The sequence below is a fragment of the Phocoena phocoena genome, chromosome 6 (genome assembly GCF_963924675.1).
Source record: "Phocoena phocoena chromosome 6, mPhoPho1.1, whole genome shotgun sequence".
Taxonomy (NCBI): domain Eukaryota; kingdom Metazoa; phylum Chordata; class Mammalia; order Artiodactyla; family Phocoenidae; genus Phocoena; species Phocoena phocoena.
Window position 1 is genome coordinate 112,383,206 of NC_089224.1, and position 12,395 is coordinate 112,395,600.

At 59.4% G+C, this 12,395-nt stretch overlaps 1 protein-coding gene across 1 annotated transcript; it reads left to right on the forward strand.

Moving 5' to 3' along the window:
- Positions 1-2,333: 2,333 nt before the first annotated feature.
- On the forward strand, positions 2,334-12,006 carry LOC136124092 (ficolin-1-like). Its single transcript, XM_065878453.1, has 9 exons — positions 2,334-2,436; positions 5,483-5,596; positions 7,078-7,140; positions 7,603-7,638; positions 8,414-8,446; positions 8,885-9,012; positions 9,518-9,647; positions 10,525-10,659; positions 11,759-12,006. Exons 1-9 carry the CDS (start codon positions 2,334-2,336, stop codon positions 12,004-12,006), a joined length of 990 nt encoding a protein of 329 aa, XP_065734525.1.
- The last annotated feature ends 389 nt before the right edge of the window (positions 12,007-12,395 follow it).

A 12,395-nucleotide genomic window follows, 5' to 3' on the forward strand; every position in this document is an offset into this window, starting at 1 on the left:
AAATTTCATTTTGTAATTCTTTCCGGCTAGCTTTTAGGAGCATAATTGGTTTTTACTAAGCTTATTCATTCTAAAAATTTTAATTTTAGATTCTCCTGAATTTCCTACATAAATCGTATCTTCTGAAAATAATAACGGCCTTGTACCTGCCTTTCCGGTTCTTTTACATCCTATTTGTTTTCTCTGCCTTATGGCACTACCAGTGACACAATGTTGACCAGAAGTGGTGATTTAATCTCTGAGGATTCAATTTTCACCATTAACTCTGTTGTCGTTTCAGTATCTGTAGCTTCTGGGGATCTGTTTCTATACTCTGTTGTTTCTATTTGTTCTCGTACATGTTGTCTTTTATCCTCATGAAACTGGTTATCTTTTATTGTGTTCTAACATTTAATTTGGAAAATACATATATTTGCAGAAATCATTTAAATCCTGGGGTCATACTGTTCTCCTTCTGACAAGATTTGTGTTGGCTTCAGCTCGGAGCAAGTGGATACTAGTGATCTAAGGAAGACCTTATTAGAATTTCAGGAGTTGAGATTTTTTTCCTGGGACACCTAGATGTCTCAAAACCAGTTTGCAGTCCACATTAGGTCTTCCTATTGATGATTCATCCTTATTTCTAGGAAGAAATGCCTCTGGATCCCACCCCAAATCCACTCCTTTGACAGAACATAGACCCCAAACTTTGACCTTCAATGCTGCAAGATTGTCAAGGTAACTGACCAGCTTCTCAGCTATCTTTGGGGGATTGGCAAAAAGAGACCCCACCTGCTGGTTTCCCCTCTCCAGATCTCTGTTGCTCTCAAGAACATAGCAAAGTCATCCATTCCTACGTGGTTCACTTGACTATGCCTTCGGGCAAATCTCTTTTTTAATGTTTTGTCTGTTTGTCTTTATGAGGATAGATGGCCCCAAATACCTAACCTGCCATTGTCAGAAGTCAAATGACCTTGACTGATCCCGCTTTAAGATATCTGAACTTGACAGAGTCCTGCATTCTTTTGTATTCTTAGGCCCACATACTCTTAGGAACATTAAAGTGACACCTGATTGTGCTGTCAACATCTCACCTGCATTCGTTCTATTGGCAATGTGAAAAAGAGGAAGCACCCTGGGATTGGGGTGGGGGGTTGTCACTGGCAGATGGGGTTGAAGGACGAAGACCGGCTGCCTCTCTCCCTGTCCTGACTAAGGCCAGGTGAACAGCCCTGAACGGGCCCCTCTCTAACAGACGAAATCCAGGCCCATGCTGGGGACAGGCTGCCCCGTCCAGGAACTCAGGGAGGCTGAGCGGTGCCTGAGGCAATGCAACGCCTGAAGCAACGCAACCTCTTGTTCCCTCAGTCTCCGTGGGCTGGAGCTACCTCACAAAAATTTGCAAAGTCTAGTGTCATTCCAGTGCCCATAGAGGTGGTTGCTAAACCTCTGGTCAGGCCATCCCCGGCTTCTTTCCTAGTTGGACAGTGGGTGTGGTTGGGACACCAGCCCACGAGCACTGGCCCAGAAAAATCTCAAACCACAGAAGAGTTTCACCCTCAGCTCCTCCCCTCTTGTCCTCTTCCTACTCTCCTTAGTGACATTCTACACGTCAGCAGAAGCCCTTTACAGAATGCCCACCACATGTCCTGGTTAAGGGCGATCATAGTACAAGACGTGGAGGATGGCCTCTGGGATTTGGAGGGAGATAAGACATAGCCTCGCCTTCTGGTGTAATGACCAGACCCAGTGGTCCTTGGAGCATTAGACAGACTCGAGGTAACGTCAGGCTCTTACTGTGTGACTTCAGTTTCTCCACCTGTGGAATTTAGATTATAGTGTCTTCCGAATGGGGCTGGCATAAGTAGTATTTGGCACATAAGAAGTGCTCGGAATTTTTTTCACTTCCGCTGTGTTAAGTGCTCAAGGACTGCCTCAGTCATTAGAATATTCCGGAAATCAGGCGAAGGAAGGAGCATCTCTAGCCAACTCCTCCTTATACCCCAGTCAAGGTCTCAGAGTGTTGTTTGGGTGTAGCTGGGTAATGAGGAGGGGGTCTGGGGGACTGGGCTATCCTTAAGCCACAAAGAAGGCAGACCCTTTCCAACAGAGGGGTCCTGGGAGCTCTCTCGACTGGGAATGGAGTATCCTGCCAGGGGAAGTGAGCCTGATTCAGCGGGCAGCATGGTGGGGCCCAGCAGGAAGGAAACACCCTTTGCCATCACTGATACCTCCTGTTGGTGTAACCAAAGAGGCTGCAGGAAGTGGGTGTCCCCGTGGGAGCTGAGAAACCACAGGCCCAGGCAAGGGCTGGCTTCCCCTGCTCACAAGAGCAAGGTCAGAGACCAGAGGACATGGAGCTGAGTGGAGTGGCCATGGCCCTGGGGCCTACCGGCCAGCTCCTTTTACTCCTGTGCTTCAGGACCCTGGCTGCCCAGATTGCAGACACCTGTCCAGGTGAGATGGACATGAATTTCCAGTCCCTGAGAGCTGGTAACTACCCACTCATTGACCACAAATAGTATCTAGGGTTAAACCCTCCGTATGCATCTTCTTCTGAAGACTCAACAGCCCAGCTTCATGTGCGACTAGGACAGCACAGGCCCGAGGTCACACAGGTCGGGGTGGGCAGGAATCTGCGGACTAGGACAGCACAGGCCCGAGGTCACACAGGTCGGCGGGGGGGGGCAGGAATCTGCGGACTAGGACAGCACAGGCCTCAGGTCACACAGGTCGGGGGTGGGGGCAGGAATCTGCGGACTAGGACAGCACAGGCCCGAGGTCACACAGGTCGGGGTGGGCAGGAATCTGCGGACTAGGATAGCACAGGCCCGAGGTCACACAGGTCGGGGGGGGGGGCAGGAATCTGCGACTAGGACGGCACAGGCCCGAGGTCACACAGGTCGGGGGGGGGGCAGGAATCTGCGACTAGGACGGCACAGGCCCGAGGTCACACAGGTCGGTGGGGGGGGCAGGAATCTGCGGACTAGGACAGCACACGCCTGAGGTCACACAGGTCGGGGGGGGGCAGGAATCTGCGGACTAGGACAGCACAGGCCCGAGGTCACACAGGTCGGCGGGGGGGGGCAGGAATCTGCGGACTAGGACAGCACAGGCCTCAGGTCACACAGGTCGGGGGTGGGGGCAGGAATCTGCGGACTAGGACAGCACAGGCCCGAGGTCACACAGGTCGGGGTGGGCAGGAATCTGCGGACTAGGACAGCACAGGCCCGAGGTCACACAGGTCGGGGGGGGGGGGCAGGAATCTGCGACTAGGACGGCACAGGCCCGAGGTCACACAGGTCGGGGGGGGGGCAGGAATCTGCGACTAGGACGGCACAGGCCCGAGGTCACACAGGTCGGTGGGGGGGGCAGGAATCTGCGGACTAGGACAGCACACGCCTGAGGTCACACAGGTCGGGGGGGGGCAGGAATCTGCGGACTAGGACAGCACAGGCCCGAGGTCACACAGGTCGGGGGGGGGCAGGAATCTGCGGACTAGGACAGCACAGGCCCGAGGTCACACAGGTCGGGGGGGGACAAGAATCTGCGACTAGGACAGCACAGGCCCGAGGTCACACAGGTCGGGGGGGGGGGCAGGAATCTGCGGACTAGGACAGCACAGGCCCGAGGTCACACAGGTTGGGGGGGGGGCAGGAATCTGCGGACTAGGACAGCACAGGCCCGAGGTCACACAGGTCGGGGAGGGGGGCAGGAATCTGCGACTAGGACAGCACAGGTCCGAGGTCACACAGGTCTGGGGGGGGCAGGAATCTGCGGACTAGGACAGCACAGGCCCGAGGTCACACAGGTCGGGGGGGGGGCAGGAATCTGCGGACTAGGACAGCACAGGCCCGAGGTCACTCAGGTCGGGGAGGGGGGCAGGAATCTGCGACTAGGACAGCACAGGTCCGAGGTCACACAGGTCGGGGAGGGGGGCAGGAATCTGCGGACTAGGACAGCACAGGCCCGAGGTCACTCAGGTCGGGGAGGGGGGCAGGAATCTGCGACTAGGACAGCACAGGTCCGAGGTCACACAGGTCGGGGGGGGGGGCAGGAATCTGCGGACTAGGACAGCACAGGCCCGAGGTCACTCAGGTCGGGGAGGGGGGCAGGAATCTGCGACTAGGACAGCACAGGTCCGAGGTCACACAGGTCGGGGGGGGGGGCAGGAATCTGCGGACTAGGACAGCACAGGCCCGAGGTCACACAGGTCGGGGGGGGGCAGGAATCTGCGACTAGGACAGCACAGGCCCGAGGTCACACAGGTCGGGGGGGGGCAGGAATCTGCGACTAGGACAGCACAGGCCCGAGGTCACACAGGTCGGGGGGGGGGGCAGGAATTTAATCCCAGGTCTGTCCAACTCTCAAGTCCGTGATTCACCCCGCGAGCTTCCCAGCCAGGTCTCGACGCTGCCACCGAGGAGAAGGACCGTGCCCATCATTTTCTCCATCTTCTCCTGGACTTTTCAGAAAGATGTTGGAAGATGTTCTAATCCAAGGGCTCCCACGTTTACTTGGGGTTTGTTAGTGCAGATTTCTGGCTTTTACCCCAGAGAGTGCGATTCAGCAGATCTGGGTCTAAGAGGGGGTTGTGGTCTCCCTCCCGATCCCACGCAGGTGGAGGGGGCCCACACCTGGCAAGAGGCTGCCCCTGAGGACACAGCAGCCTTCCCCTGAGTGGAGGACATATTTATGGGGGCAGCCTTATGAGAGAGTCCCAGCTGCAGACAGACCCCAAAACGACAGTTGCCTGTGTCTCCAGTGAGAGCACAACTGATTCCCACATCCTCTAAGTTGTCTCTCGTGACGATATTTCAGTTTTGAAATCAACAAAATTCATTATTTTTTTCTGAGAAGGAAATGAATCTCTGGTTCCAGTTCTACTGGAGTTTGTTCTGTGTCCTTGGATCAAATGTGTCTCCTCTCCAGGGGACCTACACAGACCCCTTCCGGTTCAGGAATTCTATGATCAAAAGTCCAAGGTCTGGGGGTGAAAATGTTACTTTGACCCAGATTCCCCAAGGCTTTTAAGTATTTATTGTTGTTATTTAGTGAAAGCACCCACTATTTATGAGGTTCTTTTAAAATGCCATGAATTATACTAAGAAGTTTAAATTCTGCGTTATCTAATCTAATCCTCCCCACAGCCCTATTCCTGTCTCCACTTCGGCGCCAAAGGGACAGAGATCAGAGGGATTGAGTGACTTGCCCAAGGAAACACAGCACTGAGGCTGGGGGGGGCCCGGCTCAGGCAGGGTGGACCACAAGGCCAGGGCTCTGCCCTGCACCACCTCCACACCTGACCAGTGCCCACCAGAGGCGGGAAACTCACTGCCAGGCTGACCCTTCATCTGAGACGTGTGACTCTGGCCACAGCCAAGGGCCCAGGTCGAGGTCGCCGCGTGGCAGATCCCCGTGGCTCGGGTGGCCTGTCGCGGGCTCTGCAGGGCTCTCAGGCCCAGGACGAGCGCCCTGACTGGCGCTCTGTGTCTCTCTGCAGAGGTGAAGCTGGTGGGTCTGGAGGGCTCCGACAAGCTCTCCATCCTCCGAGGCTGCCCGGGGCTGCCCGGACCCGCAGGGCCCAAAGGAGAGGCAGGCGCCAGTGGACAGAAGGGTACGTGCTCTGGCTCGGGCGTGGGGGTCACTGAGCACCGGCTCTTCTCAAATTAGACCCCGGGTGGGCACTGCCCCCTGCGGGTCTCAGGTCGGGAGCTTGGGTCACGACCCTGCTCAGAGCTGGTGTCAGGAGGGACCCCCGAGGCCCACCGGGATCTGTCATTCCCTGAGGAGGGGGCTTGTCGCAGCTGGTCTATGAGCTCACATCGGGGTCCACTTCCATAGAACACCCGCTTCCCGGTCCTCGATCCAGCCCTGGCTTTACGTGGCCGTGGGCCAGATTCCAAGCCACGCGTACCTCGGTATTCTCACCTGAAAACTGCGGCCCCGGCGTTTTCTGTCTGTACCGCAGATGATAAACTGGGGCTCAGAGCAGTCAGCCATCAGCAGGGAGGGTGGAGCTGGACCTCAATGCAGTAGGAAGGCCCCCGAGCGCTCCACAGCTCTCCCGTCGACGTGGTGGCCCCCTTGTGGGGTTTCGGGCCCCGAGCCTGGGATGAAGGGCAGGTGGGCACGCAGCTCAAGGGGTGAGTGCCCCGGGCCTGCGTGTGAGTGGACGCTCCAAGGGCTCCGGACACAGGGCCAGCTCGGAGGTCCCCAGCCTCTCACGTCCTGGGAGGTATCCAGCTCAGGGGCCGTGGGCACCCAGGGCAGCTCCTGGGGATGGGAGGGCTGTGTGTGCTCACCACGGTGGGCTCCAGGCTGGGAGTCCTGCCGGGGGGACACTGGGAGGAGGGGCCGGGCTGGGGCGGCTGCCCACCAGTGGGTGTGGTTGGTCCGCCCCAAGCCGAGCCGGCGCCCCCTCGGCCCCACACCCACACACCCACACTCCCCGGGGAGGGCAGCCTGCCGGCAGGCGCTCCTGCTGCCCTGGCTGAGCCTGGGGCCGCCTCTCCTGACTCTCCCATCAGTGCTCAGGAGGAGGGGCAGGGCCCTGGGTGGTCCTAGCCCCCTGCTCACATCAATAACGCAGACCTGGGAGGCCTCGTGGCTCCCGACCCCTCCTCTCTGGAGGTGGAGACAGAACCACCCCAGAGGGATGCATAATTGCTCCCGACCGCCCCTGCGTCCAGGGCTGAGCACAGGGCAGGGCCCCGCCTCCCTCCCAGAGCCAAGGGGCCGGAGGGTCCTGTGTGACAGGGTCTCTGAGGACGTGCTCTTGGTCCCAGGCCCCCAAGTAGCCGGGGGGCTCCCTGACGGTGGCCTGGACCTGGGCTGATGCACTGAGGTGGTCGGGAGCCAGATCGCCGGTGGTCCCCTGGGGCCCGAGCTGGGCGCTCCGGCCGGTCGGCACCGGGTGGCTGTGAGTGCTTTGTCCCCGCCGTCTGCTGTCACCCTCGGGCTGAGTCCCAGGGCACTGATCCCGAGGACACCGCAGCTGGGATGGGAGGGTCAGGACTGTATTCCTTAGGGCGGAGATGCCCAAGTAGAATGCTTCAGGTTGCCTTTTCCTCAATGATGTGTCTTTGGAATTTACAGGAGAGCGAGGTTCTCCCGGAGTCCCTGGGAAGGCAGGGCCGGCCGGGCCCAAAGGTACCAAAGGTGAGGAAGAGCTAGGACCCCTGAGCAGGACCCCGGGGCCTGTCTACAGAGACATGAGAGATGGAGACAGACAGAGAGCGAGAGGGAGGAGGTGGAGAGAGAGATGGGAGAGAGACAGAGAGAGGGAGGGGGGCCAAGTGAGAGAGGCACCTGTCCTATATCCTGTTTCCAAAGAGCATCGAGACAGCATGTGAACTGGGTCCCGGGTCCGGGGCCCCAGGTCCAGAGCAGCCTCTCATAACCCAGGGCAGAATGCAGGCCTCTGAGTCCCCCCGCAACTCCCCCGGCTGAGACCCAGGCATTGGAGAGGTGTGGGCCGCGGAGCATGCGTGTGTGGTGCCCAGAGCCTCAGCCCCACCCCCACGCCCCAGCTCCCGAAGAACTGAGCACTTGGGTGGTTTCTAGAGCGGAGGGTCGATGTCCACTGACCAGACGTCCCGTGCATCTCCTGTCTCTCCCCAGGAGACCGAGGGGAAAAGGGCGCGGGCGGAGAGAAAGGTGAGCCCCTCCGCCTCCCTGGGGTCACTGTGCAGGCTTTGCATGGGGCCGGGGGTTCCCAGAGGCCTCGGTCACGGCCAGCACCACCTGGGGGAGGATCTCAGACCACACCCCTGGCCCTGTCCCTGCAGCCCATGGGTGTGGGAGGAGGGGCCTCTGAGCCCGGCGTGCTTTGTCAGCGGCCGGTGAGCGCTCAAAGCCCAGAGGCTCCAGAGTCGGACCCAGGTGACTGGCAATACCGCTTTACTACGTGATTTTGGACACTTTGCTTATAATGCTCTGATTTATGCTCATTTATTTAAAACTTTGTAAAAGCAAGAAAAGGCAAAACGCCAAGACACAGTCACACGCTCTGGCTACAAATACAAAGTGCGAGGATGGGGCCCAGACTCACATCCCAAATGCTCCTCAGTACTTCCCACAAGCAGAGGCTGTGCTGGAGACACGGGCTGTGGAAAGCGATAGGCCTGGGGGCGCTAACCTCCACCGCCGTGAGCCGTGAAGCCCAGGCGAGGTGGCTGGCACGGCGGTCCAGCCAGTGCCCCGCGGGACGGTGCTGGCCGCCAGCCCCCAGGCAGGCCGGATGCAGTGGGGGCCAGGCAAGCCCAGTGATGCTGAGTCTAGGAGCTGATCCGCAGGGCTGGAGGCTGAGAGTTCTGCAAAGAGCTGGACAATGGTTTCCTTTCTCCACGCCGTGTTCACGGAGCAACAGGGCTGAGGGGCGGGGGCGCTGTTTCCAGACGTGTGACGTGCACGTCCTCTCTCCCCACAACAGGAGACCCGGGGCAGCTTCATTCCTGTGCCACAGGTGACTGCGAACACGCCGACCCCCGGACCTCCACCTGGACCTGCTCCCGCTGGGGGCGGGGGAGGGGGGGTCGACCAGAAGGCCAGCTGCACAGACTCAGGTTCCACCTTCCAAGGACAAAACCCTCTCTGAGCATATCTTACTCCCCACCTACCCACGTGATAGGCAGCCATTGCCTGGATAACTCGAGTGTATTCCTGGAGGAGGCCAGGTGCCCAGGAGACTAGGCGGGGGCAGCCCTGGGAGGTGGGGATGGCCAGGTCGACGGGGCCTGGCCGTCACAGCCGGGTGGCCTTGGGGGCTGCGTCTCTGTCCCAGGACTCAGGGCCCACCTCCCCCAGGCAGGTGTCCCTGCCTCTCCCTCCTCCCCCCTCCCCCTCCCCCCTGCCCAGCCCAGAGCTCCTGTCCTGGCGTCCATTCCCAGGCTTCCCTCCCCAGGACCTCGGACCTGTAAGGAGCTGCTCACCAGGGGGCACTTTCTGAGCGGCTGGCACACCATCTACCTGCCCGACTGCCGGCCCCTGACCGTGCTGTGTGACATGGACGTGGACGGCGGGGGGTGGACCGTGAGTGGGGGGGACACAGCGATGGCCGTGGGGTTCACCCAGTGATGGCCGTGGGGTTCCTGGGCAGGGGTGGGCGTGCCTGGGAGCCTCACCTGGCGGCAGATCACTGTTTAGTGGCCTTTGTGAGACCGTCCACTCCTTCCAGGCTGAGGCTGACCCCGTCGTTTCACTGAGGTCGGGAGAATCAGAAATGTCGGGGGAGAGGGGTGTGGACCCACATGGGAAGGAGTCCCGTGACTCAGGGCTGTGGGCTCCGGCCCGGAGGTGCCCACTCCTCTCCAGCCGTGTGGCGTTGGGCTTGTCGTCTGCCCTCTCTGAGCCTCCGTTTCCTCCTTGGTCCCATGTGGGTGTCCCTGACTGCCCCTGGGCTCTTGGATGAGACCCACGTTCTGGTCCTCAGCCTGTGATACCTGTGAACTCCCAGCGCTACTCCCGCGTGTGGCCAGGGTGCTCTGGGGGGTCGGCAGTGGGGCCCCGTCTCCCCAGCCCTCCCCATCGTGTGCAGGTTTTCCAGCGAAGGAGCGATGGCTCTGTGGACTTCTACCGGGACTGGGCCGCGTACAAGCAGGGCTTCGGCAGTCAGCTGGGAGAGTTCTGGCTGGGGAATGACAACATCCACGCCCTGACCGCCCAGGGTAGGGCCACGGCCGGGGGCTCTGTGGTGGGGTGCCTGAAATGCACATGCCCCTGACCTTAGCCCTGGGCCACGTGGACCAGAGGACCCCGCTCCTCCTGGCCCCCGGGGTGGTCACGTGTGACAGCAGGAGGGGTTGTTACTCTGAGAACCTAGGACGTGTATTCTCTTACACTCTCTGAGTGTTCAAATCGGAGGAGGTGGATTATTGGAGCGAAGACGACTTCTGGTCTCGGGACCGGTCGTATCTAGAACCCGAGAGTCGGAAGTGAGGGGGAGGCCATCTGGATCGGGGTGGCCCTTCTCCCACTTCCAACGGTTGGTCCTTCCTTGAAACTGGGATCTTAGGCCCACGGAGCCCCCCCCTTGCCTCTCCCGCTCAGTGCATGTGGCGGTCCCCACGCAGGCCCCCTCACCCCGCTTCTCCGTTCCACAGAATCAGCTTCACAGCTGGTCCTGGGTTCAACGGCAAACCTGTAAATCCTTTCTTAATTCTTCCACTCCCTCATGGCAAGCTTGACGGTGTCCACTCATGTGCCCTGAAATCCTTGCAGAAGGAACTACACATACCAAGGTTTCCTGCCGTGGCATTCACAGCTATTTGCAGGAGAATTTAGGGCTTCACACTAGAGCGAGGCTTCATTCCATCCAGGTACACTTACGGTGGAATTTCAGGCATGGCTGATGGAACAGCAGGGGAGCTATTTGAAAACAGGGAGGCATCCCTGAGGTCCTCCCACCAGCCCAGCCTCTCACACCTTCCCGGTGAATTGTCCCCGATGCCAAGTTCAGACGTCCCCTAAAGCCCACATTCCCACCCCCCGTGCCTGGAGGCAGAGGGTCCCTTCTGCTGGGACCTGAGCACCCACCTCCAACAGGAAGCAGCGAGCTGCGGGTGGACCTCGTGGACTTTGAGGGCAACCACCAATTTGCCAAGTACCAGTCATTCAAGATGGCGGCTGAGGCAGAGAAGTACAAGCTGGTCCTGGGAGCCTTTGTCGGGGGCAGTGCAGGTGAGAGTCCGCGCGGGGCACAGCCGTGGCCTGGGCTTCAGCGCGGGGTTTGGGGAAGCAGAGAGGACCTGCTTAGCGTCCTGACTCTGTCTCCTGTGAGTGACCCTGGGCTGGGGCTCCGCTCCCTGGGTCCAGGTTCTCTGTCTTTGAATGCAGACACGAAGATACCTGAGTCTCTTTGTAGCATGGGGACCAGTGACGCCATCAGTTACCGCTCCCAAGGCTGTGTCTGCAGAGCAGTGAGCTGTTCTGAGTGGGGCTTGTGGTCACTGACCCCTTTCCCTGCTAACACCTGGAAGAGGACGGTCATTTCACGTCAGCCCTTAGAGCCATATTCCCAAACTGGGCTCCACAGAACACAAACCCTGTGGGATGTTCTTTGCCAAAAAGACACCCCGGTCACAGGATGTGGGGAGGCATCTCTTATAGCACATCCTCTTGAGAATTCCCAGTGTGCACTCTTTCAGGAAAGGTGCTAGGAGCCTGTCTGCTTGTGTTGGACCAGAGCTGCAGAGAGCAAGGTCCTCCCGGGGCGTGGGGCGGGGGGGGAGTATTGCTAATGGGAGCCTTCAAGCACCCCTTTGACACACGTGCCTCCTCTGAGCCTCCAGGGAAGGAGAAGGAAAGGGACCCTCCTCTCCATGCTGCAGGTGGTATTGCTGAGGGTCTGGCAGGGGTGAGAAGGGCAGTGGGGTGCTACAGGAACTGGGGTGAGTTGCACACCCAGGGCTGAAAATGGAGCAGGGGGCCCCAGGATGAGGCCGTGCTGTCCCTCTGGGATGACCGCGCAACCCAGGGAGTGGGTATGAAGCCCAGAAAAGCGATGCAGGCTCGGGGAATGGAGGGCACCTCAGGGGAGAGGACGGCGCGGGTCCTGGTGGTCTTGGGGGAGCTGGGAGGAAACAGGTGAGGCTGGAGGAGGGAGGCATGCGCCCTGGGGCAGAGCTCCTGGACCAGGTGGCTCCATCTGCCCCAGGGTGAGGCAGGATCTTGACGCCCTGGGGGTCAGCTCACACGTCTCTAGAGGGAGGTGGCGCTGGGCAGGCGGCAGGGCAGGCTCCCTCTAGCCCGAGCAATACCCACAATCCCTCCTGAGCAGGTGATTCCCTGACGCCCCACAAGGACCAGTTCTTCTCCACCAAAGACCAAGACAACGACCAGAGTTCCTCTAGCTGTGCGGTGCAGTACCAGGGGGCCTGGTGGTACAACAGTTGTCACTCGTCCAACCTGAACGGCCGCTACCTCGGGGGGCCGCACACGAGCTATGCCAATGGTGTCAACTGGAGGTCGTGGAGAGGGTACAACTACAGCTACAAGGCAACCACGATGAAAGTGCGGCTCACCTAGGTGGGCGGGGCCCGCAGCCCGACCCCACGCCTCCCCGGGGCCCCTGCCTGCGGCCTCCCAAAACCCCACTCAGTCCCCAGCGAAGGCCAGCACACATGCTCCCCCGCCGCCCCTTTGCTGAACAAGACCTGCTTGCCCAGCCCCTTCTCTCTCACCAAAGTGTCCGAACCCTTGTGCCCCACAGCCTCACCAGAAGAAGGATCACGATTTAAAACTGTTTGCTTTCTGGCAGATATCCTCCCAGTTTTCATTTGCGTCTTCGAACATCAGCTGTTTTGAGTGTTTTTCCCAGAGCCCATCCACAGCAGGGGCTGTGGTCGAGTCAGGGAGAGTTAGGGAGCCCATTTAACAGATGCAACCACTGATGTTCCTAGAAGGCAAGTGACTGT

Bases quoted from the DNA above. Each gene is read 5' to 3' on its own strand.
- LOC136124092 (XM_065878453.1), top strand. From the start codon at position 2,334: ATGGAGCTGAGTGGAGTGGCCATGGCCCTGGGGCCTACCGGCCAGCTC. The intron at 2,437-5,482 runs GTGAGATGGACA...GTCTCTCTGCAG, and splicing joins GATTGCAGACACCTGTCCAG to AGGTGAAGCTGGTGGGTCTG. The intron at 8,447-8,884 runs GTGACTGCGAAC...TTCCCTCCCCAG, and splicing joins GCTTCATTCCTGTGCCACAG to GACCTCGGACCTGTAAGGAG.